Source organism: Lolium perenne, chromosome 5 (assembly GCF_019359855.2).
Source record: "Lolium perenne isolate Kyuss_39 chromosome 5, Kyuss_2.0, whole genome shotgun sequence".
Lineage (NCBI taxonomy): Eukaryota > Viridiplantae > Streptophyta > Magnoliopsida > Poales > Poaceae > Lolium > Lolium perenne.
The window spans coordinates 190,949,032-190,975,602 of record NC_067248.2 but is presented as its reverse complement, the minus strand read 5'-3'; the positions used below and the strand labels follow the sequence as shown (position 1 = coordinate 190,975,602).

Below are 26,571 nucleotides of genomic sequence, written 5' to 3'. Positions count from 1 at the left end.
CGTCCAGCTGACCCATCATTATCTCATGCTTCAGGTTAACATTTAGCTCATCAGCTACTTGTAAAGCCGATAGTCCTTCATGAGCTTCCTTCTCCCAAAGTTGTATTTGGGCTTGACTTATTTCCTTCCTCAACTCCGGTGAGATTTCTTGTTCCACTCCGCCGGTGCTCTTCCTACTCAAGGCATCTGCGACAACATTGGCCTTTCCTGGAGTGTAATTGATGGTCAAATCATAATCCTTGATCAATTCAAGCCATCTTTTTTGCCTCATGTTGAGTTCTTTTTGAGTGAAGAAATATTTGAGGCTCTTATGATCTGTATAGAGCTCACACTTGGCTCCATAAAGAAAATGTCTCAATGTTTTGAGTGCAAATACAATGCTGCTAATTCCAAATCATCTGTTGGATAATTTACTTCATGAGGTCTGAGTTGCCTCGATCCATAAGATATCACTTTCCGATCTTGCATGAGTACGCAACCCAATCCATGCTTGGATGCGTCACAGTACACGGTGTAATCCTTGCCAACTTCCGGAACTGCTAACACCGGTGCCGTGGTGAGTTTCTCTTTTAGAGTTTGAAAACTCTTCTCACACTCCTCTGACCACACGAATGGTGTGTTCTTTCTTAACAGCTTCGTCATTGGTCCTGCTATCTTGGAGAATCCTTCAATGAATCTCCGATAATATCCTGCCATTCCTAGGAATCCTCGGATTTCCTTGACAGTCTTGGGTGCTTCCCATTCTAGAACTGCTGCTACCTTGCTCGGGTTAACAGCTATTCCATCTTTACTAATCACATGACCAAGAAATTCCACTTGATCTAGCCAAAATTCACACTTGCTGAATTTGGCATAGAGTTGATGTTCTCTTAATGTTTGCAACACTAACCTCAAATGTTCAGCATGTTCGGCCTTGTTCTTGGAATAGATCAAGATATCATCGATGAATACGATGACAAACTTGTCTAGATATGGCATGAAAATCTTATTCATGAGATTCATGAATATTGCTGGGGCATTTGTTAATCCAAAAGGCACTACAAGGTATTCATGATGTCCATACCTTAAGACAAAGGCAGTTTTCGGAACGTCTTCCTTCTTGATCTTTATCTGGTGATAACCGGATCTTAGATCAATTTTGGAAAAGACTCCCGCGCCTCTAACTTGATCGAATAGATCTTGTATTCTTGGAAGTGGATACTTGTTCTTGATTGTGACATTGTTCAGATTCCTGTAGTCTCCGCACATCCTTCTTCCTCCATCTCTTTTATCCACGAAGATCACAGGTGATCCCCATGGTGAAACACTCTCTTGTATGAATCCTTTTTGTTCCAAGTCATCCAGTTGCTCCTTAAGTTCTTTCAACTCCTTGGGCCACATCTTATATGGTGCCTTAGCAATCGGAGCTGTTCCTGGTATTAGGTCGATAGTGAATTCTATCTCCCTATCTGGTGGCATACCTGGTAATTCCGTAGGAAACACATCCTGGAATTCATTCACTACAGGTATATCCTCTAACTTCACCTCCTTCATGCTGTTCAGCTGTAGCTCCACTTCGATCTGTGTATGTTTGTCGCCTTGGTAGATCATTCTACTTCCATCGGGGCTTTTCAAGGATACCGTCTTGTTCACACAGTCGATCAATGCTCCATTAGCTTCTAACCAGTTCATACCAAGAATGACATCAATGTCCTTCATCGGTAAAATGAATAGGTCCGCGTCAAACGCGCACTTATTGATCATGATGACTTGTTTTTGTTTGGTGTGGGTTACTACTATCGTTCCCCCCGCAGAAAGTATGGTTATGGGTGTATCTAACTTAGTGCAACTAATCCCATGTTTGATGATGAATTGTTGAGAAATGAATGATGTAGTTGCACCAGTATCAAAAAGTACTTTGCCAGGATGAGTGAGTATCTGGAGCGTACCTATCACCACCTGATCGGAGTTGACCACCTCCTCCAGACTAGTGCAGTTCAGCTTGCCGAAGGGCTTCTTATTCTTCCAGTTTCCTCCGGTGTTTCCTCCATGATTTCCTCCTCCTCCTGACTGACCTCCTCCACTATTTTTCTTGGGGCAGTCCTTCAACATGTGCCCCTCCTGACGACAACCAAAGCATATTATCCTTGGCTTTCTACAGTCCTTGGCAAAATGCCCTGGAAGTCCACAGCTTCGGCAAACCATTGGATTAGCAGTCTGAAATGCTTGGTTCCTCCTGCTACTGTAGTAGTTGCTGTTGTTGTTGTTGTTGTTGTATCTTGGCTTGAAACTCAAGCTAGTATTGGGCTTGTTACTAACAAACCTCTTAGGCTCAAACTTGGCCTTTTTCCTTTTCTCCTCCTGCAGTTGTTTGAAATCATCTTCCAGAGTGATGGCAGCATCCACCAACTCTTGAAACTCCGTCGCTCTCATCATACGGAGCTGAACCTTGAACTGGGGACTTAACCCCCTCAGGAGCCTTTTCTTCTTCTTGTCCTCGGTGTTGACTTCTTCAACCGCATACCGGGACAGCTTTGAGAATTCCCTGACATAAGTCAGGATGGCTTTGTCCTTCTGCTCGAGACTTTCGAATTCTCGACGCTTCAGTTCCACAATACTTTCAGGGACATTGGATTCCCTGAACTTCCTTGCGAATTCCTCCCAGGTAAATACCTTTCCAGCCGGATAAACGGCTACTATATTGTCCCACCATGATGCGGCAGGTCCACACAGCAGATGGGTAGCATAACGGACCTTCTCTTGGTCGTTACATCCAACGGTATTGAGCTTTCGCTCAGTATCCATAAGCCAATCTTCCGCGTCCATTGGCTCGGGCGCGTATGCGAAAGATATAGGCTTGGTGTTCTGGAAGTCTGCTAGGGTGACTCCCGGATTCTCGGGTCTCTCTATTCGGTTCTGTTGCAGCAATTCTTGGAAGAATTTGTTCTGCTGCTCCAACGTTACACGTTGTCTTTCCTCCACCAGCTGCATGTACTGAACAAAATTCTGCTGCGTCATGGGTGGTGGTGGTGGAAACTGATTCCTGGCTGCTTCAACAGCTTCTTCCTTTTGTTTTGCTTCGCGCTCCATGCGCTGCGCTTCGGTCTCCTCTCCTAACGCTCCCGACATAACCCCCTAGTTCTGCAACACAAGATGATACTCATAATTACTCCATGCGCAAGTTTTCTGAGCTCAACTTTGTGCACAGAACTAGTCACGCAATGGAAATCAAGAAGCAAATCCAAATCATACAAAACATATACCATGTATATACATACTTAAGTGGTCTTATTACAATACTCAAGTCGATGTGAGTATGCAAACTCACTTATTAAAGTATATGTACAAATTTCTACAAATATTACATACTATAATACACGTGGTACTTGTGTATTATAGCCTCGCCTCCCTTGGTGGACTCTAGTCGATCTTCACTCCCGGTACATCCCAGGTTTCCATCCGGTCGAACGTGTCGTCCTCCTGATAGACCCTGGAACATAAGGTCTCCCCGTCGGCTGGTAATCCGAATCAGATGATGATCCTAGGGAGAAGTCAGTGTTCACAAACTGATCGTTAAGTGCATCATAGTCCACCCATCGGGTGTACTCCCCTGTAGCTCCACCATAGGTGTTCCCAACACTCGTACTCGACTCAACCTGTGTCGGATACCCTCCATCAACTCCTTCATTACTAGGATAACTCTGGTTCTGGGTTGTGGCGTCATCATTCATCTCCCCGTCATAATACACTGAAGTACTATGAGTTCCCGTATCAGATCCCCAACGCCAACCCGTGGAATTTTCTATAGGAGTCTCGGAACGCTGATTGTTTCCGGATTCCTCTCCGCCCTCATATCCCCCATAGGAACTACCCAGGTAGTTCCCAGGTGTAACAGGTGTAGGTTCACGCTCAAAAGGATCAATACTAATGTAGTCACCAGCTGAGTAAACTGGTGTGTGCACCACATTCTCCATAGGTTCTTTCCCCCTAATCTCCGCCTTGGGTTCAGTAAACTCCTCTAGCATCGTATCAATTGCTCCCGTCAGATGATGGTTCAACTGAAAGAGTAATGATATGAAGTTGCGGCTATTGTCCATATATTTTGCAGCTGCTATGGGTTTGCGTTTAGCGTATTTGTAGTGGTTAAGCATGGGATCCTCTTCCTCCTGATTATGAGGAATGTGGGTGAATTCGGAACCCATAAGCTCTTTCGTCTTATGCTCCCGAATGTCGGTTATGGCTCTCGTAACAACTATAGGGTAGGCTGTGTTGATAATCCTGGCTTCCCCTGCTGGCATGACTACGCTCATTCCCAGAGATTCGGGAAGTCGTAGTCCTACCCTGCACTTGGCCAATACAGTACCATCATAGTACATGTATTTCTTTACTTGGATCTGGGGATCACACCCAAATTCAAGTAACATGGCTCGTAGAATATCTGCAAGTCCTCCTTCATATTCACTCAGTGTGGAATCCATCACTTTCACGTTTCGTCCGGGACGTGAACTTGCCATGTTGGCTGTAGAAATAGAAAGATTATGAGATTAGTAATAATGCCTCATAATAGAGGTAATAAAGAATTATCGCACTAAAAGATATGATTGTTGTATTCTCAATTGAATATACACCATATTTTTAGAGAATTCTTTACTAATCCTATTTGACTCCTAACGTTTGGTCCCATTTACTAGGTTCCAACCTAAGGTCAAAGCTTTTGCTCTGATACCAACTGTGGTGACCCTGCATACCATTGCATGTTGTAGTATGCCAGTCGTTGATATAACATTCACGAAGTACCATTCCGCAAATATTACATCCCTCAGAGTAGTACAACAGAACATAGCAGGTCCATAACTCATTCATTTATTATTACAAATATCATACACACGTCGTCTCGGAGCTCCTCTTGGGTCCTAAGAGGAATACTCCTGGGTTCGAGGCGAACCCAACTTAGCTTACAATATAAGAGTCTCATTAAGTTATACATTTATTTCCTCGAGCAGCTGAATACTAAGAGTTCGGGCTGCTCGGCTACTACTACTACTCGAGATGTTCAGGCTTGATCTCCTCCGGAAGCCTCCCCGGTTCCGTAGACGATGAGATAGTCTACGCCCTCGATACCTCCAGAGAGGTCTGGTTCTTCATAGCCGATGATCTCGGCTCCTTCATTGTTGTCGTAATCCTCCTCCAGACGATTCAGACAATCTAAGCATGGGATTTAAGATTGGGATGAGTACGAGCGTACTCAACAAGTTCATTATAGATAAGAGGTGTTTAATGCACTAGCTACGATATTAGACCAAAAAGTCTAACACCAATGCAAGTTTTGATAAACATTTCTTCAAGAGATTGCTTTTATTCCAAAGAGCTATGTCCGTCAGCCTTCACCGGTTTACTAGAACTTCATGGAGCTCCTTTCCCGCGTTCGCGATTCCTTATCCCGAACAGGGAGTGACAGTCACGATTCTTTACACTCTGCAGAGGTGTGTTGCTTTACCCATAAGAGATCTTAACCTTGGTGCCAACCGGGCAGCTTTCCCGTCCACACTTCCTTCGGTGTGAGGCCCGGTATAAGGTCTAGCCAATCATGTTCCTCCGCTACCTCGAACACCCACCCTTTGTTGCATGCCCCGACCCTGGGTCCTCGCCGGTCCCATTATTCCCACTCACGGGTGGACCCCGACCACGACGACAGTTTGGGATCGAACCAAACTCCTTCGCCGGTAGCTGCAACCCATCATAGACCGCAATACCGTGGGGACTTAAGGCTTCCCCAGCCAACCGCTTGCACTTCGAGCGACAAGTGTCTACGGACTATGCCGTGGGGACTTAAGGCTTCCCCAGCCAACCGCTTGCCCTGACAGATACAAGTGTCTACGGTAAAGCGCATCCGTTGATGAACGAGAGGTGGAAACACTTTTGACTACTCCGTCCCACTCCGGATCTTATGGTTAACACGGGTATTACGGCACAAGAATCACTGGCGACATTTGTTGTTTAATCCTAGATGGATATAAACCCGTGCAATGGAACCTCCACCATATCAACACAATCCATGGTTCCATTGCCCACCACATAGTCATATTCATAGTTATGAAAGTAGTGATTTTGATTTTTATGCAATAGTGATAACCATAATACTTTGCAAGTAATTTGATAGAAATACACAAATGACATGAGCAAGTGATGAACTTGCCTGAACACTGCAAAGTTTTGCAGTTGGAAGGTGTGGACTGACCCTTGTCCTCTGTCTCTGAAAAATAGCATCATTGTCCGATAAGGGCAATGGTTAAAGAAGCAATTATGCATGATTCCAGTTTTAGGGTTTGTTTCCCCCTTCCGACATCGTTGTTATTTTATGAGAGGTTAATACTAAGAACAACTTGTAGATACTTGATTTAGGGTAAATACAACCTTGAAATATTGTCAAGGTGTTTTTAAAATCCAATTGCTTTAATGGACTTATTTTCATTATTGAAAATAATATGAGTGATTTAAATTATTATTTAAATCATCTAAATAAGACTTATTCTTAATTGTCTTCAAAAATTCTGTTTGGTATTTTATTTAAATAGAGAATTTTATGCTGATCCATTTACATATTTTTAATTATTTTTTTAGAGCTTTTATCAATTTTCTATTGAATTTCAAAGCTTCAGGTTTTTATTGAATTGTGAAAAGTCATATTTGCCCCTGGGCCCACCTGTCAGTGGAGTCCAGTGGGTTGGGCTAAACCAGCTCGGGTCCAACCGACCCGAGCGGTCGCTCACTCGCCCACCACCTCGCGCCCGTGTCCGAACCCTAACCCTAGAGCTCTGGCGACGCCGTGGTCGCCGCCGTCTTCTCCGATATTTCCCATCCGCTTCCGGCCATCGCCGCCGGCGAAATGGGGCGCATCAGCACCGCCACTTGACGGCGCACCAGATCATCGGCGTCGATCTGGTCCTAGCCGCTCCCTTTGCCGATCCCCATCGCGGTCGCCCTCTCTGTGCTGCGGTGCTCTTCGGCGCCTCTGGTGTGATGGCGCCGTCGAGGCCTTCGCCGCCGTGGTGCGGGGCGCTGCGGCGCTAGACGGAGCCTGGCCTGGCCTGGCCAGGTGCCGTCGTGCTTTCGACGCGCGCCGCCGTGGTCGCCATGGCTGCGGTAGTCGTCTGCTCGCCCCAGGTACGCCTCTTCCGATTCCCTCCTTTCTCTCACTCTGGCCTGCTCTTCTTCTTCCTCCAGTAGCTCTGCTGCGCCTAACTCACTGTGTGTGCGTATGCTGCTTTGCTGCTGCGCTGATGCTTGTGCTTTGTGTGCTTTGTTCATGCGGCTCTGCCTCACTAGCCTTGATCATGGTCGCCATGGCCATGCCAGAGCTTGCCTTCCTGCTATGCTATCCATTTCTTGCTTAAATTCCCTTCTATGGCTCTGTTATTGTTACTAAGCTTGCCAGATGCTCAATTGTGTTCCTATAAGCTTGCTCATGAGCATCTTGTAATGTTCAGGGACTGCCTAATGGCTACTGTCTTGCTACAATTAAATCCATTTGATTGCTTAGTGGCTCTGGTTGTGATGATGGTTTAATTATATGTGTGTGCTATTCATGTCAGGCTTGATCCAGTGGTACATCATGTATTTGATGTGCTTCTGGATACAATTACAGTTCATCTATTAGTTATCTGTGAAGCAGTTGTTGATTACCTGTGGCCAATTAATTATCTGGTCCATGCTCTGTTGCTTAGTGATGCTCTAGCATGCTCTAGGATGCTATAGAAAGCTACGATGATCATGTGATCATCAACATCCTGGTAATTGGTTTGCTTACATCGTTGCACCGTGCATTCTTGTCACACCTATTTATGTGTATGTGTGTGGCATAGATCAGTGCTGGTGCTTGCTCAAGCATCAGCTGATGCTTGCAGTGATCCTCTGGATCATTAGCAAATGTCTGTTCCATGATTTACTTGTTAATATCAATTATCTGTGTTGCCTTTATTGATGGAGTGGATAATTGATGTGAACTGTGATACAGTGATGATCATCACAATTGATTGGCTTGGCTAGATGGATGCCAACAGTGGTTGGGAACCCTAGCCCTTCTTTGAACCCAATCAGGGTGATGATATTTGTATTTGGCTTGTTGGTTTGGCTGTTCTAGGGTTTGAGGTGACCCTGGCAGTAGTCATATGCTACCCTAGGGTAGCTCCCCTATTTGTTGGCTTGCTGTTGCTCACCAAATGCTTTCTGGGTGATCCATTTATTGGATTGCCAGTGGCTCTTGATGTTGAAATCAAATAGACAATATTCTGTCTAGGTCTGATGGTCAACTAGCTGTAGGTGCTAAGTGTGTGTAACTAGGCTAACTTGTGCTCTCATCTCTTGCTGGATTTCTTCAGTTATGCAATGATTGTCATATCTGTTGTTCCCTTTTGATGATTGACCAGTGGCCTTTCTGCTCTTGCTTGCACCATATGGCTTAATAGCCAGATGATGACACAACTTGGGTATCACACCCTTTTGATTATGTCTGATTGATGCATATGCTTATATATGAACAAAACCATCTGGTTTGTCCATGATGCTTGGTATACCTCACTCCAGCTCCTAGAATGTGATGTTGGTGTAGAGGTTTGCCTCTGTGTTGATCTTATGGTTGCTTTGCTTGCCCTGCTCCTCCTGGTGACTTGATGAAACTTGATTTAATTCAGTGGTGTGCTGGAATAGATTGAACAGTGAGGCTGTTCTATCTGTTCTAGCTGTTCTTGGTGTTCTTGGTGTTCTTGGTGGCTTACCAGTTCAGTTCTGCCGATGGTTGAATCAAATGGCTAGGGTTTGGCTGTGAAAAGCTTTTATATGCTTCTGGCTTGCTCTTGTTGGTCGACAGCACCACCTGCAGCTTGTGGTGACTCACTCTGGTGTGTGTGTGTTGTTACACATGCACACAACCTTGTGTGCTGCCTGGTTGTGTGTGTGTGCAAGTGCTGTGCACTTGGACTTGGTCCTATCTGTGGCATGGATCTGCTCGGCAGAGACTTGATCATATCCTCTCCAATTCTATTTGATTTCTAACCTGCCAAGTGGCTTTGCCACTTGGCTTAATGATCTGGTTGTTGTGTATGTGTGCAGGTACCAAGTGTTGATCAGGATGAACTCAAGATCATCAAGATCAAAGAATTCATGAAGATCACAATGTAGTTTAGGTCATTTAGATATCTTGTAATTTTCCTTTTTCTTTTTCTATTTATTCAATTCTTGTAATGTGTTGTAATTCCATATTTCAAATCTGAATATTGTAAAGACAATGTATTATGTGTGTGATGATCAATAAAGCCCAAGTTTTCCTTATTGAGCTTAGTTAATAGTTGTTTTACTTATATTATTGCTTAATGGTAATTGTTTGTGAAATTATCTCAAATTTGAATTATGTGATGATTATTTGATGTTTGAATTTGAAATTCAAATTCAAATTTGGTTTGAATTCAATCATACAACTTAATTTAGAATTCAATCATGCAACTTAATTTAGAATTCAATCATGCAACTTAAGGTTGTGATGCAAACTTTCCCCTCTCTTCTCAAAACCCTAGTTTAGTTGAATAAGGAACAGGTTTGTCGCACTCTCGAAACCCTAACCTTGTAAGGTGTCGAGAGAGAAACTTGTCCCCCTTCGATGCAGTTTTTGTTTAAAAGCGCGAAATTTCCCCAGAATTTGCAATGCAATGCACATCCCTTTCTAAAATCTACCCCTCGATCGTCTCTAAACCTGGGACATTACAGGCAGGGACCTTTGTTTTAAAATTCTAAATCATGGATCGAAGAATTAATGGCATGCATGTTTTAAATTGTGGGACGACACGATGTTGTTAGGACCAACGATTTTTTAGTTCCTGCTGATTGTATTTGATGCGCTCATTTGTTGTATTTGTTGGAAACAACGACTATATATAGAGTACACCATATTTATGTATCAAATATGGTACACAATGGAATCTATGTGAATTATCAACTGAAGAACCGCCGAGATAAAAAATTATCATATTACTCGTTGACAAGGGATTAACTTGTCAATGCCTACGGGTTGTAGACTAGGGTTTAGTCGGAAGTAGAGGACAAGTAGATCTCGAAGGTTTCAGCCGAAAAGTACTCGACGATTATGAAAACTAGGGTTTGAGAGACAATGATTCGATGCTTTCTTTGTCCCTCGACCCCCCCTTATATAGGAGGTGGAGTCGAGGGATTCGTATTGTACAAGTTACAGAGTCCGGGAGGGTTTCTAACTCATCCCGCAAGATTACAAACATCATCTCTTAATACAACTCTAGCTTTCCTTAATATCAACTTGGGCTTCCGATTCTCCTTATTCTTCGGGTCGTGGGCCTTCAGCAAACCCCGGGTACTATCTTCGGCGGGCCCATTGGGGATGCCTATGTCACTCGTAATAAAATACAACAATTGCTAGCTAGCCCTTATTGGTGCCAAGTGCAGGCGAGTCGGTTTGAGGCAGATCGTGTTAAATGAGATAAGAAAAATCGAATGTAGTAATTTACTACCAAGAAAATAATATGAATCTGATATCTCAAGGTGAATTTGCCTATGTTGATACGGGCACGAGGTGTCCTCATTAGACATGTCCCTTGTCTTAATGACTTGCATTTGCTATGGTTGTTTTACCTTCTAGCTAACTGTAGGTATCTAGTTGTACACTTCATGTGGATGGATAATATGACTAAGAAAAAAAATATTACTATTTGATTAGTTGGGTTGGGTAGAATAATCAGTGGCTAGAGATCAAACAAGACTTTGTTTGGGTAGAATAATCAGTGGCTGGAGATCAAACAAGACTTGAAGACTTGCTTAAAGTTATTTCAGCGACTAGAACTTGGCACTTTGCCAACTCTAAGATCGAGGGCTTTTAGAGAAGAAAGCACATGCGTCATGCATGGGAGGATGCAGAAAGCTCTTTAACAAAGCTACGCCAAATGTTACTTTCAGTACGACATAGTTGCCAGCCAATTAGACGTCGCCACGTTGGGAGGCAGACCTGCATCACGTAAGTTAATTAAGTACATAAATAATGTTCTCTACTTGACTACTTCTTAAACCCTAATCAGCTGACGAGCACCTTGCACAAACTATACCTAAATTGATCAACATGTTAACTCTTGGTACCAGTGTGGACTATAGTATTTGTAGCTCCACATGGCCTCTACCTTTTTCTCTGATTCACTAGAGTTGTTAATCGTGTGGTGCAGACGAGAATCTCGCACGGTCTCTCACGTAAAGCTTGACACAACAAATCAAACAAGTTCCGAAGCTTTGTCTTAAGCCAGAATTTTAAAGCTTTGTCATGTTTACTGGGAAAAAATATGACACCAAATGAGTTTCAGCTGATACACCATATAATATCTATTCAACGGGGTATTTGTTTCGTATTGCGAATATCAATTTTTACAACACAACTTTGGTCAAACATATAAAAAAAGGGTGTAACTTGTCACCCAAATCAACTTCAATCCCATATATAACCTCTTCCCTATAATAATTGATAAATTCCCACGTATATCTAGAAAAAATAGAATCACTTATTATGAAATGAAGGAGGCATTAATATTTCACAGACTTAATTCGTGTAAGGAATATTGATTGTGCACTCTACAAAAATTTCATCAGACATGAGAAAATTAAACCTAACATCAAACTTGTACCCCCTTCTATTCCATATTAATTCATATGTAAAGTTTGGTTGAAGTCAAGGTTTATAATCTTCGATCAACTATCCATAGTAAAATATTACTCCGTTCCAAAATATAAGTCGTCTAAGGATTAGTCAAAGGTCATTTTTTTCTAAGTTTCACCAAGTTTCATTCACAAAATATGTACAATTACAATATTGAATCAATATCAGTAGATTCACCATAAGGTATATTTCTTAATGCATCCATGTAATATCATATATTGTAGATGTTTTTTCCTAAATATTTATCAAAGTTAATAAGATTTAACTTTTGACTAATCGTTAAATACCGTATATTTAGGGACAGAGGGAGTCATATATATATAATCAAATATAAATGATATGATAGTTCATTGCATTACCATACTAATTATATTAGTTTTTATTTTCTATGTAATAATATCTTGGCAAACTTTGACCAAAAGTCATATGCGGATCAATGTGTAACAAAGGCGATATGACATACCTTTTGTGGGGAAGAAGGAATGTAATGTTGCCGAATGATGTAAATTCATGTAAAATAATTCCATCAAAGCGCCTCATGTACAAGGTTTTCAGTACCCAAGGAAGTTAGGTAGTATCGTCTTTTCTTCTCAGCACTATTGTATCGCGGAAATCAGGATACTATGAAATTACTTAAGTTAAAATAAAGTATATGCACATATTTTATACTACCTTGTATGCATTAAAGTTTTACTATTATTAATTTAAACCTTGATCATATTTATGTCTTTCATAGAGGCCGATCAAGTAAATGTCCTACTCCCTCGTGTGGATTGGCAAGGGTACTTACCTCCGGTTTCTCAAAAAAAAAATAAAAGAAGGCCTCCGGTTGAGTGTATACACGTCTTTACGTGTCGCCCCATTATAATACCTTTGGTCCTTTTCCAAAACTCGAAGCTCACTCGCTAGCTGATCACCGAATCAGTACAAAGACTTTGCTAAACTAATCCGTCATCACCCTATAAACAAAAACAAAGCACTCCACCGGTACAAATCTGGCGAGTATATAAAACACATGTTGCCCACATGGTTGATGGCCGCAAAACCTAAACAAAGCCGAGGCAGCACGCCACCCCAGCAAAGCAGAGGAGATCGACCTCCCGTGAACCGCTAAACTATTTTACTTTATTTTATCCCCACTTACGCCCCTCGATCTCGAAAAGAACAATATCCCATTTATTTATTTATTAATGAGTATATAAAAAGTACTAGTAAACTCGAAAAAGTCCAACACGCGGCGGTCCCCACGGCCCGCGCGACCACGTGGCCGTCCCGGTGACCCACGCGCAGAGAATCCCGCCGGCCGTACGGGGCCCGCCTCGTCAGCCACGGCGACTGTTCAACGCTAGCACCACGAGGTGGAGGTCGATCCCCACCTAATTCGGCTCGTGCGAGCCGCGTGTCGCCACCGCATCGTCCGCGGTAGAACCGCGCCAGTCTACCCAGCTCGCCGACGCGCGGGGTCCGCGGCGAGCCTTGACCGGGCTGTCAGTGGCTGCGCGGGTCGCGGAGCGGGGCGCCCTCGTGCCCGACCACGTGGCCAGATCCGGTCACCGCCGTGCTCGCCACACCTTTTCCCCGATTTGTTTTCCGCCGATCTAAAAATAAACGAGCAGACACTGAGCACAGCCGCAGGCCACAGTACTAGTACTACAAGAGAGAGAGAGAGAGAGAGAGAGAGAGAGAGAGAGAGAGAGAGAGGGCGGTAGAGCGGCCACCGTCGTCATCACCGTCGCCGCAGAGGTTCAGACTTGAGACAGAGAGCTAGTAGTGCCTGTGTGCGTGCGTGTGTGTGCCGGTTTATTCTGTCTATCCGAGGCAAATCCGCAGACCCCTTTCTCGGGCCGGTTTGAATGGAGAGGGACTTCATGGGCGCCGCAGGGCAGCGCCAGCGCGCCGACGAGGACGACGGCGGCAGAAAGGAGACAGGTAACCAACACTCCCTTCCTGTATCCCCCGTTTCTTGGCTGGTTCGCCCACCCATGTCCATGTGCGCGCAGCGGTTCCCTCCCCCGTTTCGGCGTGTTCGGCGTACCCAATCCCCGGATGGGACGGGTAGGCCGCCCGCCAGCCATGGCTCGCTGCCGGAACACGCTCCTTCCGGTTCCGGCTCTCTCGTCCCGTCGTCGTACCACCACCACGATGCCGTGTCCGGCCTTCTCCTTTTCTTCCCACACGTTCCTCTGCGTTTCTTTGTATGGCTGCCAAATTCCTTTCGGTGCCCCCCCTCGCCGCGCACCGCCCGATGCGGCCGAGAGCCGGCGCCGCAAGAAACCTACTGTAAAATTTCCCCCCTACGGGGCAGACCCGCCGAACCTTTCCGGCCGCCCGCGCGCGTCGTTTACCGATTTCGGGCACCCGCTGCTCCGCTGGTCGGATGGGGATGGCTAACGGATCCGTTGGGGGTGCTTCGCGTGTTAACTGCTGCCATGCTCCTATATGTACGCTCGCGTCTGAGACTAATTGTGAATTGTCTGTCTGTGTGCCATCCGCAGCTTACTTCGGAGCAGGAGGCCCGCCGCCGATGGACTGGTCGTTTGCCACCAGAGCCGAGGCCGGTGCAGCACCGGGGGTCATGTCTTTCAGGTCGGCGCCCAGGGCGGAGCACGGGCAGCCCCAGTTCTCCGCCGCGCAGAAGCAGCAGGCCTCTCGTGTCCTCACGCACCAGGTACCTGGAGCTGCTGCTCATGCTATTCATTTCTTTTTTCCATCGTTCATGTTCGCTGCGAGTTTTGCTAACTGTTTTTTTGGGGTCTCGTCATGTTACGCAGAGATCATTCGGTGCCGAGAGCCATGGCAGCCCACAGTACACCGCCGCTATGCGCGACGCATACGGCGGCCCAACTTCACATCAGCAACAGCAGCAGCGTCAACACAACCACCAGCAGCAACAGCAGCATGCTGCTGTTAGTGCTGCCAGAGTGATTCCAGGGTCATCGCCGTTCAATCCGAGTAACCAGATGTTCAAGGTCCAGACTTCGCCTAGCCTACCAAATGGTGGCGTCGCTGCCGGCGGAACATTCAAACAGCCACCTTTCACGATGAACAGCACCACGGCCGTCGCGCCATCCAGAGTCGGTGTCTATGCAAGGTACTTATTTTACTCTGCTCGTTTATGGCTGTTGAGTTACAAACCGAATGGACGTAAAACTCCAATGAAGCTGAAATATCTCACAAAGAGAAAAAAAAACTAATTAAACTGAAACATTGTGCGTTGCTTGCATAGGAACATGCCAAAGCCGAAGATGTCGCAGCTGACCATCTTCTACGCCGGTTCCGTCAACGTGTTCAACAACGTTTCGCCGGAGAAGGTACGCCTTCTTTGCGTGGATGGCTGGATGCTGCGTTTCCATGCTACCGTGGCCATTTCAGTGTCCGGCCTGAGCTGAACAATTGTTTCTCATCCTTGCAGGCTCAGGAGCTTATGATGCTAGCTAGCAGAGGGTCTCTTCCAAGTGCACCTGCTGCTGTCACTGTCACTCGCAGTCCAGAGACAAGTTTCTTCGCGCCGGCTAAAGTCGCTGCACCCGAGGTTTCTCACAGTCAAGAAGCGAATCTTTTCGCGCCGGCTAAATTTGCAGCACCCGATGTTTCGCTCACAAAGCAGATGCTACCTCAGCAGCGCTTCTCGCCTCCTGCGTCAGGCGTTTCCAGACCGATATCCAGCGTGTCTCAAGCTTCGTGTCTCCCCAAGAGCGCCTCTAGCTCCAACATCGACTCGGCGGTCCCTAAATTTCCAACCCAATTTGTTATGCCTCTCGCAAGTCAGCCTCCGTCGACTCGTCCATCTTCAGGCCAATCTGTTGCGCCTCCCACAAGTCAGCATCAGCCTGCTCGTCCTGTGACACTATCATCTTCAGGCCAACCTGTTATGCCCCTCGCAAGTCAGCCTCCGCCTACTCGTCCCGTCACACTTGCCGCTGCCACTGTTGAAGCTATTATGCCAAGAGGTATGGATGTTCACTGTGTGCATCTGCTGCTGCTGTTAGTTTGATGATGTTTTGTATTTTCTGTTGAATCGGTACACTATGATGCTAATGGCGGTGTTTTTTTGTTTTGTTTCAGCTGTCCCTCAAGCTCGGAAGGCATCCCTAGCCCGATTCTTGGAGAAACGGAAAGAAAGGTATAACCTTAGAATTCATCTTCTTTACTCTCTGAATGTTATAGAACAAATAATCCTTGCATACAGTGGCCTACTCATGTGCGATCGCTTGCATTTGTGTTGATGGGCTGATATTCATGTGTGCACTCTTATTTTACAGAGTGACAACTGTTTCGCCGTATTCATCAGCCAAAAGCCCAATTGAGAGCAGCGACACAGTTGGGAGCTCCATTGAGAACAACAAATCATCATGCACAGGCATTGCCATGTCAAGCAGCCATGACAAGTCAGTATGGCGGCCCAGAAACATCAGTTTTGGTGGAGAGTCCCCAAGTACAAACCTACATATCTGATCTGATAATCTCCGGGTGTCCATAGATTCAGCCATGTTGACTGACGCAAAATGGTAAAAAGATTTTGCGTTCAGCGGAGAGGAGGGATCGACTCAGAGAGATAGTCATCATATGATTTATTGATGCTGTTCTTATTCATGTTTAGAGGTGTTCTTGTTTTTTAGTTTTTGCTGTAATGCTGGTTTAGCTGGTGCAACCCCACCTAACTAACAAGAGAGCTGTCTGTCACTTGTCAGACTCTTGATTGTTATCTCTTCTTTTTTGCCGTTGCTCCGTTGTATTGCAGAAAGAAATATGTTAATTTAGCAGTATGAAATTATAGGCTTACAAATTTCAGGGATCGCAATCTTGTTCTTCTGTCTTATGAACTTACAAGCTCCCCAATACAAGAGCTTACTGTTGCATACTTGCACATTTTATGGTCTGTTACATCACTGGCAACATTTCTGCACCGCAGTGAATGCTTTTTATGTAAGATGTGTACGAATATCTAATCTAAGATCTACTAGTTATTAGCATGACTGGGTCAGTACTGGGTTTCAAATAATCACTCTGGACCAGCTAGAACTGGGGTCCTGGTTTTTCCTGAAACAGGATGCCAGATGGTCCTCTCCTTATTGTATGGATGGATGTATGCTCTATTATCTTGTTCCCGTTTTATACATTTTTTTTCAAATATAGTTATTCTTTAATTGCCTGTGTCACCATTTCTGCAACCTACTTGAACACTGAGTCATTTACTGTGACACTACTGCCTGGTTTTCAATAAGGATGCATGCCATCAAATTGGTTGCCCTCGGTAAAACTGTTGCTGCATGGAAAAGATAGAAGTTGGACTTTTGCTCGCTTCAATTTCTGTCCTTGTGCTTGTTTCAGCTGTTGGAGAACATGAATCGAACACTAGGAGTTTCCTAACGGAGGACGATAGACACGGCCGAAAGCCGCCGCAGATATGCGCAAGACCGCCGCGGCTGGACAAGAGGATCCTGTTCCAGCGCCGGAGCCCAAAGGTAGATGCGCGTTGCCAGATCTGGGTCGCCGCCGCCGGTAAGGAACTTGGGGGAATGCAAAATTTGGGAGGGGGCTAATGGAGAGGGTAACCGAAGAGGGAGGTTACCCCTACCTTTGCCGCGCAACGCTACTGGGATTTCGGCTTCTCCTGCCATGCCGAGGCGGAGCTCCCTCGCGAACGGCGTTGTCGATTTTCGTCTCGCCAGAGCCTGGCCATGGAGAAACTGTCAAAACCGGACGTTCCTCCGGGACGGAGTGCTTTAAAACTCATGCTATGCAAGAACGCGAGTGCGCCCGGGAAACCAAACGGTCCAAAAAATACTGGGCCGATGCGAGCGAAGAAGCATCCAGACTACCAAACGCGGCCTCAGTGATCAGCTCCCTGTACATGAAGGATGTAGCAAATTTGCCGAACAACGACGGTCTGTGAGGCTTTACGGCAGACGATAATCTAATTTTTTTTTATGCGTCGAAGCAGACGATCATCTCTGAGTGCTCAAACTTCAGAAACCCGGGCTTCCTATCATCGCGAAGAGAAGCGTAAACTGGTCCGGTATGTTTGGGCCAAAATTGGGATATATGGGCTTGGCAACTAACGGCCCACAACATGTCCCAGCGAGTACACTGGCACCGCAGTACCGCACGGCCACTCTGGTACTCGTGAGCTCTGATTATACGGCCGGCGGCGCGGCGTGCGGAGAGGGCGAGTCTACCTAGGGTTGTTGCTCCGGCGAGGAACTGCTCCGTGCGGCGGCACCTGGTCAGCTCTTACCCGCACCGTCTCGGCAGTCATCAGGACCGGGTGAGCGCCTTGCCTCCTCCTTGATGCGCGTCGCCTAGAATTATCCTCCTGTGGAGTGCAAATCTAAGCAGGATGTGTTTCGATATAGTGTCAGAGTGTCGTGATGTTTGATTGTGCCGCCAATCTTGGATTCGGTAACTCGGGCTACTGATTGTCTGATTCAGCTTCATAACATGTGTGCTGCCCTAGAGCCCTTGGAATCTGACGCGGACAGATTCTCTGGCGTTCTTTTTTAACCATAAGTAGTTCATCTTGCCTGTGGCTGTTGCATATGGATTGCTAAATTTGACTATGGGCATTTTAGTTTACATTCTCATGGGGGGTGGGAGAGCTCTGCGCTAGCTTTCCCCTTTCCGAGAATCGACCATTCTGTGTTGTGAACACCGTAGCTTAGATTAATGTAGTTTAGTCATGGTTAATGCCCCATTCAATCTGCAAAGCATAAAAGTGCGCAGATATGCAGACCTAATTATATGGGGAAATCATTGGCTCAGAGCTCAAATTGAATTCTAAGATGGTTCTCTTTATATCACTGCATTTGTAGAGGAATACACAGTCAGTATTCTAGTACAATAATTCATAGCAATTGGATGTTTGAATGTGATCACAAATCATATCATCTGCAGCCAGATAATCCCTAGACTGTAACAACATGTTACGTTGTCCACACGCTTCTTTTCTTATGCACCGAAAATCTATATGGTATCTGGCTATTATGCTAATTTTGCATAACATCTACACACTTATTGCGAGAATCGATTTCAACCCGATTCTATGACTGAAGTATTTTACAATATATAATATGTAACTGAAACACACCATTTACACTGCATTAAATTCACATCTCCTGGGATCTTCCTCTTAATCCGGAGTGCATCCCCAATCCATAGACCCCTGTCACCCATAGTTAATCACCATCACAATCTATTGACCTCCGTCACCCAGAGTTCATCGCCATCACCAATCCTTTGTGGGAGAAAAAACTCCTACACTTTTAAGTGGTTAGAGATGGAAGATAGTCTGGCCGATGCGGGGGTGGCCCAGCTGCAGTTGCTCATCTCTCGCTGTCGCTCCAACCCTTGTTTCCTCCACCACCCCTCCCTCTCCTTCTTTGTTGACTATCTCCTCAGGTTTGTGATCTCTCTCGGTTAAAACCTTAGGTTATCCTGCCACCAGAGTTAGTGGAAAAATTTGAGATACCTTGTGTTTCTGATTCCACTTCGACAAAGCTTTAGCATCCTCTCGTTCTCTGTCTCGATTTACTTTTATTTGTTTCGTTGTGCTTGACATGCTCTTAGTTCTGTCCGCAGCCTCGGAGCAAGGGTTCCGGTTATATTTCGTGGTATCTTCATTGTGTGCCGCTTACATACTAATGGATGTGGGCATCGTTGCTGTGCAAGATTATTATTTTTGGTTTACATGCAATTAGTCCTATTAATTAGTTCTCTGCAAGTTGTTCATACAAGAATTTGGAGATAAGTTGAGTTTTACTGAAATACAATTTTTAGCAGAAGGCATGGCGAAGGCTGGAGAGAGCAGCTTCAACGATGAGATTATGGAGTCAGATGTCGAGTTGGAAGGGGAAGTTGTTGAGCCTGACAATGATCTTCCGCAGAAGGTCGGGATTTTTGTTGAATAGTAGTCTGATCTTGATAAAACCATATGGTCTGTGTTGGTGGTACAAAGAATTGATGATGGATCTTTGCCCTTCTCCTTTATAGATGGGAGATCCATCAGTTGAAGTCTCTGAAGAGAAACGTGATAAGGCACAGCTGTACAAAAGGAAGGGCGTTGACGCGCTTTCGGAAGGCAAGGTTTAACTATTATTATTATAGTCTTGGAGGAAAGGTTATATGCGCTGTGAGAGAGCAGGTCTAATTATTATCATGGGAATGTACAACAATCAATTTTTGCATATCTACAATATAAGAGAATGGAGTGTGATTTTTGTAGTTCAGTGAAGCTCCACACTGAAAGTTCTCCGCGTATTTAGATATTTGATTGAATCAATGTGGATTTTGTGTATTAGGTAAACTGAACGAAGCAATCGAGCACCTGACGGAGGCCATCTTGCTGAACCCCACTTCAGCTATCCTCTATGCAACCAGGGGTATTAAGAATTAATGTATACAATCATTTATTTTATGTTAAACTTTATATCGTGCTCTTATCCTGGATGCAATTTATTGCAGCTGGTGTTTTTATGAAGATGAAGAAACCAAATGCAGCAATTCGTGATGCAGATGTAGCATTACAGGTTTGGCAATTCTTTGATAATAAATCTCATTGCTGTCCATATATACGCCCATAATCGAGTTACTTCGTGTGTAATGTCACCTTTCAGATTAATCCAGATTCTGCTAAAGGATATAAATCACGAGGGATGGCAAAAGCTATGCTTGGAAAGTGGGAAGATGCTGCTCATGACCTTCACGTGGCAGCAAAACTGGATTTTGATGAAGAGATTAGTGCAGAGCTTAAGAAGGTAATAATTAACATAACCCACCCTAGAAAAAAGAAAGTACGGAGAACACAGACCCCATCTGCTTAAAGTAAGAATGTGTCTCAGACATGCATTCCATGTACAGGTTGAACCCAATGTCCACAAAATTGAGGAACACAAGAAGAAGTATGAACGCTTGCGTAAAGAGAGGGACATGAAAAAAGCTGACGCTGAAAGAAAGCGTAAACATGCTGAGGAGGTAATCACCTTCCCAAATGGTTGATAAAAGTGTGAAAGCTCTCTACAAAACTGGTCTCTTCTGTGTTTTCATTCAAGTTTTAATGTTTTGTCATTAAGACTGACACTCGTTTCAAAACAAGTTAGGTGTTTCTGTGATCTTTCCTACTTATAAAATTTGGAGTTAGTGTTTAATTCACTCCCCCATCACTATTATATATATTGGTGGGACCAACATCTTACAAATGACTTGAATAAACAACTACAATCATCCACACTTTTGGGGTCACCAATCATGCAAAAGACATCCAATAAACAAAATGCACTCTTATATTCATACGTAGTGCATAAAAAAAAACACACGAAATAAATATATACACTAATCACACAACGATCCCATGACATCAAGGCTCTTCCGAAAATCCTCATATACATGGTCCATCTCCTTGCGTTTTCTTGTGATTTTTCATAGCAAGACACATGCTTAGTGCTAGTTGTATTAATAACTCAAGAAACTACTTTATACTTATGTTTTCATATGCATTATCGTGCGCAGGTTTCTGCTGCTTCTGCTGTTCTAAAGGATGGTAAGTTTGTTATATGCTTGTTTATTAGGTTTTTTCCATACACATTTATATACAAATATTAGAAGGTAGTATATACAAAGTTTTTCTTACAGAGTATATACCTTAGTGTTCTGTGCTCGGATCACGTTTTCTCTGCAAACTGAAGTGATCAATATTGTTACTTTCGCTGGAATTTAATGCATCTAATACGTACATATTTGTGGTGTTTTACCAGGTGATGTGATCACTATCCACTCGTCAAATGAGTTTGAAGCAAAAATTAAGGCTGCATCAAGCTTGTCTAGGCTTGTGATTCTCTATTTCACTGCAACGTGGTGTGGGCCATGTCGTTTCATGGGACCGGTTTACAAAAGCTTAGCTGAAAAGCACCGGAACATCGTCTTTCTTAAGGTGGACATCGATGAATTAGGGAATGTTGCACATCGCTGGAATGTTACCAGTGTCCCAACATTCTCCTTTGTGATAAACGGCAAAGAGATCGATAAGGTTGTTGGTGCAGACAAGACTGGTCTTGAAAGGAAGCTTGCGCAGTATGGCTCAGCCTAAATAGTGAGCTATCGCTACTTCTATGGTGTACTTCAAGTGACTTAAAACTCTCAATAAAGAATGTTTATGAATAAATGTTAGCCTACATGTTGGAAATCTGACCGATGTTGTTTTCTTGTTTGTATGTTCCATGCTGATTTATCACGTATGTGCCTTTTTGGTGGTGGTATATGCATATGCACGTAATAGAGTAACATTAGTTTGATGGTCCAGAAGAAGTAACTCTGACATTCTACATGCTGAAAGTTTAGTTACAAACTAAGTTGGTCTTACAAGAATCTTTTATCTTTTTTTTTTCTTTCGAATTTCTATAATGAACTATATCATTAGTAGTGTGAGTCAGATTCATGCCCATGCTACGATGTTCTTATATGTTACAGTACTTCATTTGATCTCTTAAATATTTCTCCTATGATAGATTCAATATATGATTGATGTTGATGTCATTGCAGTCTTCTTATCTCTTTCGGTCTTTCCTTTGATAATTGATGTATTGTCTGCTAGGAATAAAGAAATAGAGATGATAATTGGTAGTTGCCTTTGTGTTGGTGTGGTATTCATGGTAAAATTTGCATTTACATTATTTTCATGTAGTACAATGTTTATTATGTGTAAGGGCACCGAAACAATTTGTGCAGCCAAGAGTTGAATTCATGAATCGACCAAAGCTTCCTAGTAATATCAAAAAATGGGTTGCCTTGTTTTCAACCTGTATATAAATACTACTAAGTGCTCTTAGGTACATATACCTGAATGCAATATAAAAAATGATTTAATGCTGTCTTCCAATCAATGCTTTTGAATACAAACTTTCCTTTACATTGATATAACTGCTAGGAATGTTTTAAGCATAGATAACAAATGTATTCCATCAAAAAAGAAAGATAACAAATGCACACAAACAGATGTGGCATAAATGGATATGGGTATGCCTTCGCTGGAAAGCTATTTATTTCCTCTCGTTCTTGGAGTAGAATCTCAGGACCACGTAGAAGAAGAGTCGATAGAGCACACCCCAGGCAAGGAGGATTGCAACATCTACCCAGATGCTGTCCATTGTGATATCCATGGTTGTGAGCACATCCTGGCCTATCAGGGGGCATATTGTTCTGTTTAAGTGCAGTTCTGTGAAAAGGTCACTGTCCTTGATTTGTCCCAGAGGTCCCGGTGACAGCTCATTAGCTTGGCCAACATAGCAGTGGCCTCCTTTGAACTCGTTCACAAGCAATGCCTCAAATGGATACTTGATTGCAGAGATGTAGTGAAGCCAACGCCAGACAATTGGGATCTTTGATCGTTTCAAGAAGAACCCACAAGTGAGGAAGAAGAGGGCTGTTGTCGCAATCACGACGGCATAGCCAGTGATGTAGCTTGGAACAAGTGCACTCACCAGCATGACATACGCATTTGTGGTTATGAGCGATGCAAAGAGGATGATCCAGAAGTAAAGCAAACTGCTATTCAGATGGAGCATGAACTTTGTGATCACTGCAAAGGTGAAGCCCTGAATGGCGAAGAACGGGAGATAGACAATAAGGGAGGAGATCACATATGATGAAGCACGGTATGCATTGTGGGACCTCTCACGGATGAAGATGAAGCGCTCCTGGATGAATGTTGGAACTGCATCATTTGAGGAGAAGAAGACAAGACAAACTGCAAAGATGTAGAAGTTCAGGATGCGGTTGATTGTTAGGAAATCAGAAGCACTGAGGCGATGGAACAGTGTTGAAAGGATGAGTGCCATGACTGTGAGAACGATCTCACGTGAGAGGAACAGCTCTGGTGTGCGCACAACATTTAGTGCGGTACGCCAAGATAGTACGATGACTTCCCTGAGCCAAGGATTTGCGAACTTGGGCCCGTCCTCGGGTGCATCTAGTGGCTCAATAGCAAGCTCGTACTCCTGATAGGTTGGCTCTTCTATCTTGAACACTGGTTCTTGGGGAGATGGGGGAATTGACCTGTGTGGCGTAGTCACACGGCTTGGTGGGTAGCTTGGAACTGGGGTCCTTGATGGCGTTCGAGCTGGAGTCCAAGTAGGCCTCCGTTGTGGTGTTCCCGCGACCCCATTGTAAACCCAGACGGAGAAATCCTTGTAGAAGTCTGAAGCTAATCTTGGATGGTAGCCTGAGGTTATATTATGCAGCGGTGTTCGTGTTTTTCTTTCAAGAGAATTGTCAAAATCACCCTCCTCATCATCAATATTGTACGACTCGAAGTTCGAGAAGGGGTTAGCATGAGGTGTTGCGCTTGCAAGTGAAAAGTGGTTGTTGCTTTTGAGCTGGATTTGTCGGAACTGCACTGACTTCTGATATGGTGTTCTTGGTGTTCTTGGTACCGGAGTTTTTGCAGCTTCATTGGGTTTGCTGCCATCCCTCTGGTAAGCAACCAAAGGCTCAAGTCCAAGTGTTGATTCATCATACTCCTTGATGACATCCAGTAGGTATTCCATGCTGTTCTCACCATCAGGTACTGGTCGACCAAATCCAGCAAGGTATGTGGGAAGTGTGACTGGGTTGCCTAGATAGATCAATCTCCCCCTGGATAAAGTATTGGAACTACTTAGAAGGGTATATATTACATAGTGCAATGTGGTTTTAAACTGTTTACCCATTAACAACCTCAGCGGAAAGTATGTAACTAAACATGTTCTAAGAACACCAAGTTGAATAAAATGGGATAGTTGTATCACCTTGCAAGGATGACAATTCTGTCAAGAAGCATCTGTATCCTGAAAGACGGTTGATGAATTGTCATGAGCACAATGCTTCCTCCTTTTGCAATATCCTTCACCTTCTCCACCACACTGTATGCACTAGTGGAGTCGAGGCCAGAGGTTGGTTCGTCGAGAAATAGCAGGGATGGTTTATGGATGATGTCTGTACCAATTGACACTCTGCGGCGTTCCCCGCCAGAGACCCCTCTTACGCCTTCATCCCCAATGTATGTGTGAGCTGTTGTCTGCATTTTGTATGGTATATGTCAAAAATCTGGTAATTTTCTCGGGTGCAATTTTCATGTAGTTCCAGTAGAGCAAACATTATTAGAATATTGTTCTGACTTGCTTCAGCTTTTGCTTGAGAAATATGATTAGTAAATAAAGCTCGGGTGGTTTGGTTGTGATATTTTTTTTTCGCGGGAAAGTTTGGTTGTGATCCTGTTGCTACTATTGTCAGTTGAGACATCTTTTTGGGTGAAAAGGCATAGTATTACAATATACTACTATAAGGGAAAATATCTAACAGGAAAAAGGGAAACATGAGGTCTGGAAAGTTCTGAGCTAGTATTGTCATTGTAGATGTTAATTGTGATCAAACAAGGTTCAGAATGTTAGCAAAGCAGTGCATAAACTGAAGGCTTGTATTCACGCAACTTTAGCTAGGAAGCAGAGATGCTAGCATTCTTTCTCTATATCATTTATTTCGGCTGTGCTACCTAAGGCTAGAATGGGAGGAACTAAAGGGTTACCTGCAAACCGAGCTGCTCAATGAGTTCCCATACCCTCTGCAGCTTCTCAGCCCTGGATAGGGATGGTGGGAGCCTGACTTCAGCTGCAAATGTAAGTGTCTCCAGCACCGTAAGCATGGGAAACAGCTGATCATCTTGCATGACGTAAGAGGAAATCTGCTTCATGTAGCTGGTGGTGACCTGAAGAAGTTTCAATTCAGAGCATAAGAAAGTGCACCATTCCTTTTATTTTTTCTGAACCCTGCTGCCTGGTACCTGAAACTGCAACAGAAAAATGGGCTGTGTATCTTACAGGTCGTCCGTCGATGCTGACGGATCCCTCGAGACTCCCCTTGGCGATCCTTCCAGCAATGGCGTCAAGGAAAGTGGACTTGCCAGCACCGCTGGGTCCGAGGATGGCGGTGACCTGACCCCGGAGAGCCTGCCCAGATATGTCATTGAGCAGGTACACCTCCTTCTTGATCTTGACCCCATCTTTCTTCTGCTTCTTTATGACGCTGTAGGACAGGTTCTTGAACTCGAGGCCCTGGCCAGGGAAGTTGGTCACCTTCTCGCCAGCCGGAACAGGGCCGCTGCGCTTCCCCCGCACTTCCGGTGCGTCGAGGAGGCTCTCCAGACTTTTCTTCCTCTCTGTCCGGCGGGGTGGCAGCTCTGCCGCTCTCCGGGTGTCCGCCTCACCCGCCCTCTCAGTCCGATGGGCAGGCTTCTCAGCCGCTCGCCGAGTGGTTTCTATTGGGCGTGGTGGCAACTCCGCTGCTCTCCGGGTGTCCGCCTCACCCGCCCTCTCCGTCCGGCGGGGTGGCAGCTCCGCCGCTCTCCGGGTATCCGCCTCGCCCACCCTCTCCGTCCGATGGGCAGGCATCTCGCTCGCCCTCCGGTCCTCCCTCCGCATGGCTGACCTGTGCTGCTGCTGCTGAGGCTGCATCTTTGCGGTAGCTTGCAGAGTTTCCCCTTTACCCCGCTTGATTTTATATGGTGCAACAAACAAGAACGTTTCTGAGTAAGCAATGCTGCCATGGACGCATCCCAAACGGCCAAGCAAGAGGGGTTTTGGCCTGTATCCAGAAGCCTTGGAGGCGATGTTCCCTCTGTTGGCGCCTTGGTTTTGCAGGTGGTAATTTTGGTGCGTAGCTGGACGTTGATATAGAGGCAGGGCTAGCACAACGACCTCGCTACGCCTTGGCTTCTCCTGGTTTAGCAAGTCCCACAAATAGTTAGGAGTACTCGTTACAGCTTCGACTGGTAACGAAAATTATTGTGGAATTCTTGTATGTCGCTATTGATACACTCTGTTGGACGCAGGGTGCCTTGTACGCTGGAC

At 44.8% G+C, this 26,571-nt stretch overlaps 3 protein-coding genes across 4 annotated transcripts; 2 read left to right on the top strand and 1 right to left on the bottom strand.

Moving 5' to 3' along the window:
• The first annotated feature begins 13,360 nt into the window (after positions 1-13,360).
• Positions 13,361-16,499, top strand: LOC127301302 (protein TIFY 6b). The gene is made up of 7 exons (XM_051331516.2): positions 13,361-13,627; positions 14,194-14,366; positions 14,470-14,789; positions 14,925-15,009; positions 15,111-15,648; positions 15,764-15,821; positions 15,961-16,499. Exons 1-7 carry the CDS (start codon positions 13,552-13,554, stop codon positions 16,151-16,153), a joined length of 1,443 nt encoding a protein of 480 aa, XP_051187476.1. The 5' UTR covers positions 13,361-13,551; the 3' UTR covers positions 16,154-16,499.
• A 1,308-nt stretch (positions 16,500-17,807) lies between these two features.
• On the top strand, positions 17,808-21,877 carry LOC127301301 (TPR repeat-containing thioredoxin TDX). Of its 2 annotated transcripts, none has more exons than XM_051331514.2 (9): positions 17,808-17,966; positions 19,478-19,584; positions 19,688-19,775; positions 19,996-20,076; positions 20,159-20,223; positions 20,311-20,451; positions 20,555-20,668; positions 21,203-21,233; positions 21,448-21,877. In XM_051331514.2, the coding sequence occupies exons 2-9, from the start codon at positions 19,483-19,485 to the stop codon at positions 21,777-21,779; spliced, it is 954 nt and encodes a 317-aa protein (XP_051187474.1). In that variant the 5' UTR covers positions 17,808-17,966; positions 19,478-19,482; the 3' UTR covers positions 21,780-21,877. The 2 variants fall into 2 exon arrangements, with proteins under 2 accessions (XP_051187474.1, XP_051187475.1); XM_051331515.1 differs by having other exon boundaries at positions 17,813-17,966; positions 19,475-19,584.
• Positions 21,878-22,657: 780 nt separating this feature from the next.
• Positions 22,658-26,175, bottom strand: LOC127303940 (ABC transporter G family member STR). Its single transcript, XM_051334654.2, has 4 exons — positions 25,543-26,175; positions 25,251-25,430; positions 24,475-24,743; positions 22,658-24,322 (listed from the first exon to the last, which is right to left on the bottom strand). Exons 1-4 carry the CDS (start codon positions 26,173-26,175, stop codon positions 22,729-22,731), a joined length of 2,676 nt encoding a protein of 891 aa, XP_051190614.1. The 3' UTR covers positions 22,658-22,728.
• Positions 26,176-26,571: the final 396 nt, after the last annotated feature.

Bases quoted from the DNA above. Each gene is read 5' to 3' on its own strand.
- LOC127301302 (XM_051331516.2), top strand. From the start codon at position 13,552: ATGGAGAGGGACTTCATGGGCGCCGCAGGGCAGCGCCAGCGCGCCGAC. The intron at 13,628-14,193 runs GTAACCAACACT...TGCCATCCGCAG, and splicing joins CGGCGGCAGAAAGGAGACAG to CTTACTTCGGAGCAGGAGGC. The intron at 15,822-15,960 runs GTATAACCTTAG...CTTATTTTACAG, and splicing joins TTGGAGAAACGGAAAGAAAG to AGTGACAACTGTTTCGCCGT.
- LOC127301301 (XM_051331514.2), top strand. From the start codon at position 19,483: ATGGCGAAGGCTGGAGAGAGCAGCTTCAACGATGAGATTATGGAGTCA. The intron at 20,224-20,310 runs GTTTGGCAATTC...GTCACCTTTCAG, and splicing joins ATGCAGATGTAGCATTACAG to ATTAATCCAGATTCTGCTAA. The intron at 20,452-20,554 runs GTAATAATTAAC...TTCCATGTACAG, and splicing joins TTAGTGCAGAGCTTAAGAAG to GTTGAACCCAATGTCCACAA.
- LOC127303940 (XM_051334654.2), bottom strand. From the start codon at position 26,175: ATGCAGCCTCAGCAGCAGCAGCACAGGTCAGCCATGCGGAGGGAGGAC. The intron at 25,431-25,542 runs GTAAGATACACA...AAACTTCTTCAG, and splicing joins TCAGCATCGACGGACGACCT to GTCACCACCAGCTACATGAA. The intron at 24,744-25,250 runs GTAACCCTTTAG...TACAAAATGCAG, and splicing joins TTGAGCAGCTCGGTTTGCAG to ACAACAGCTCACACATACAT.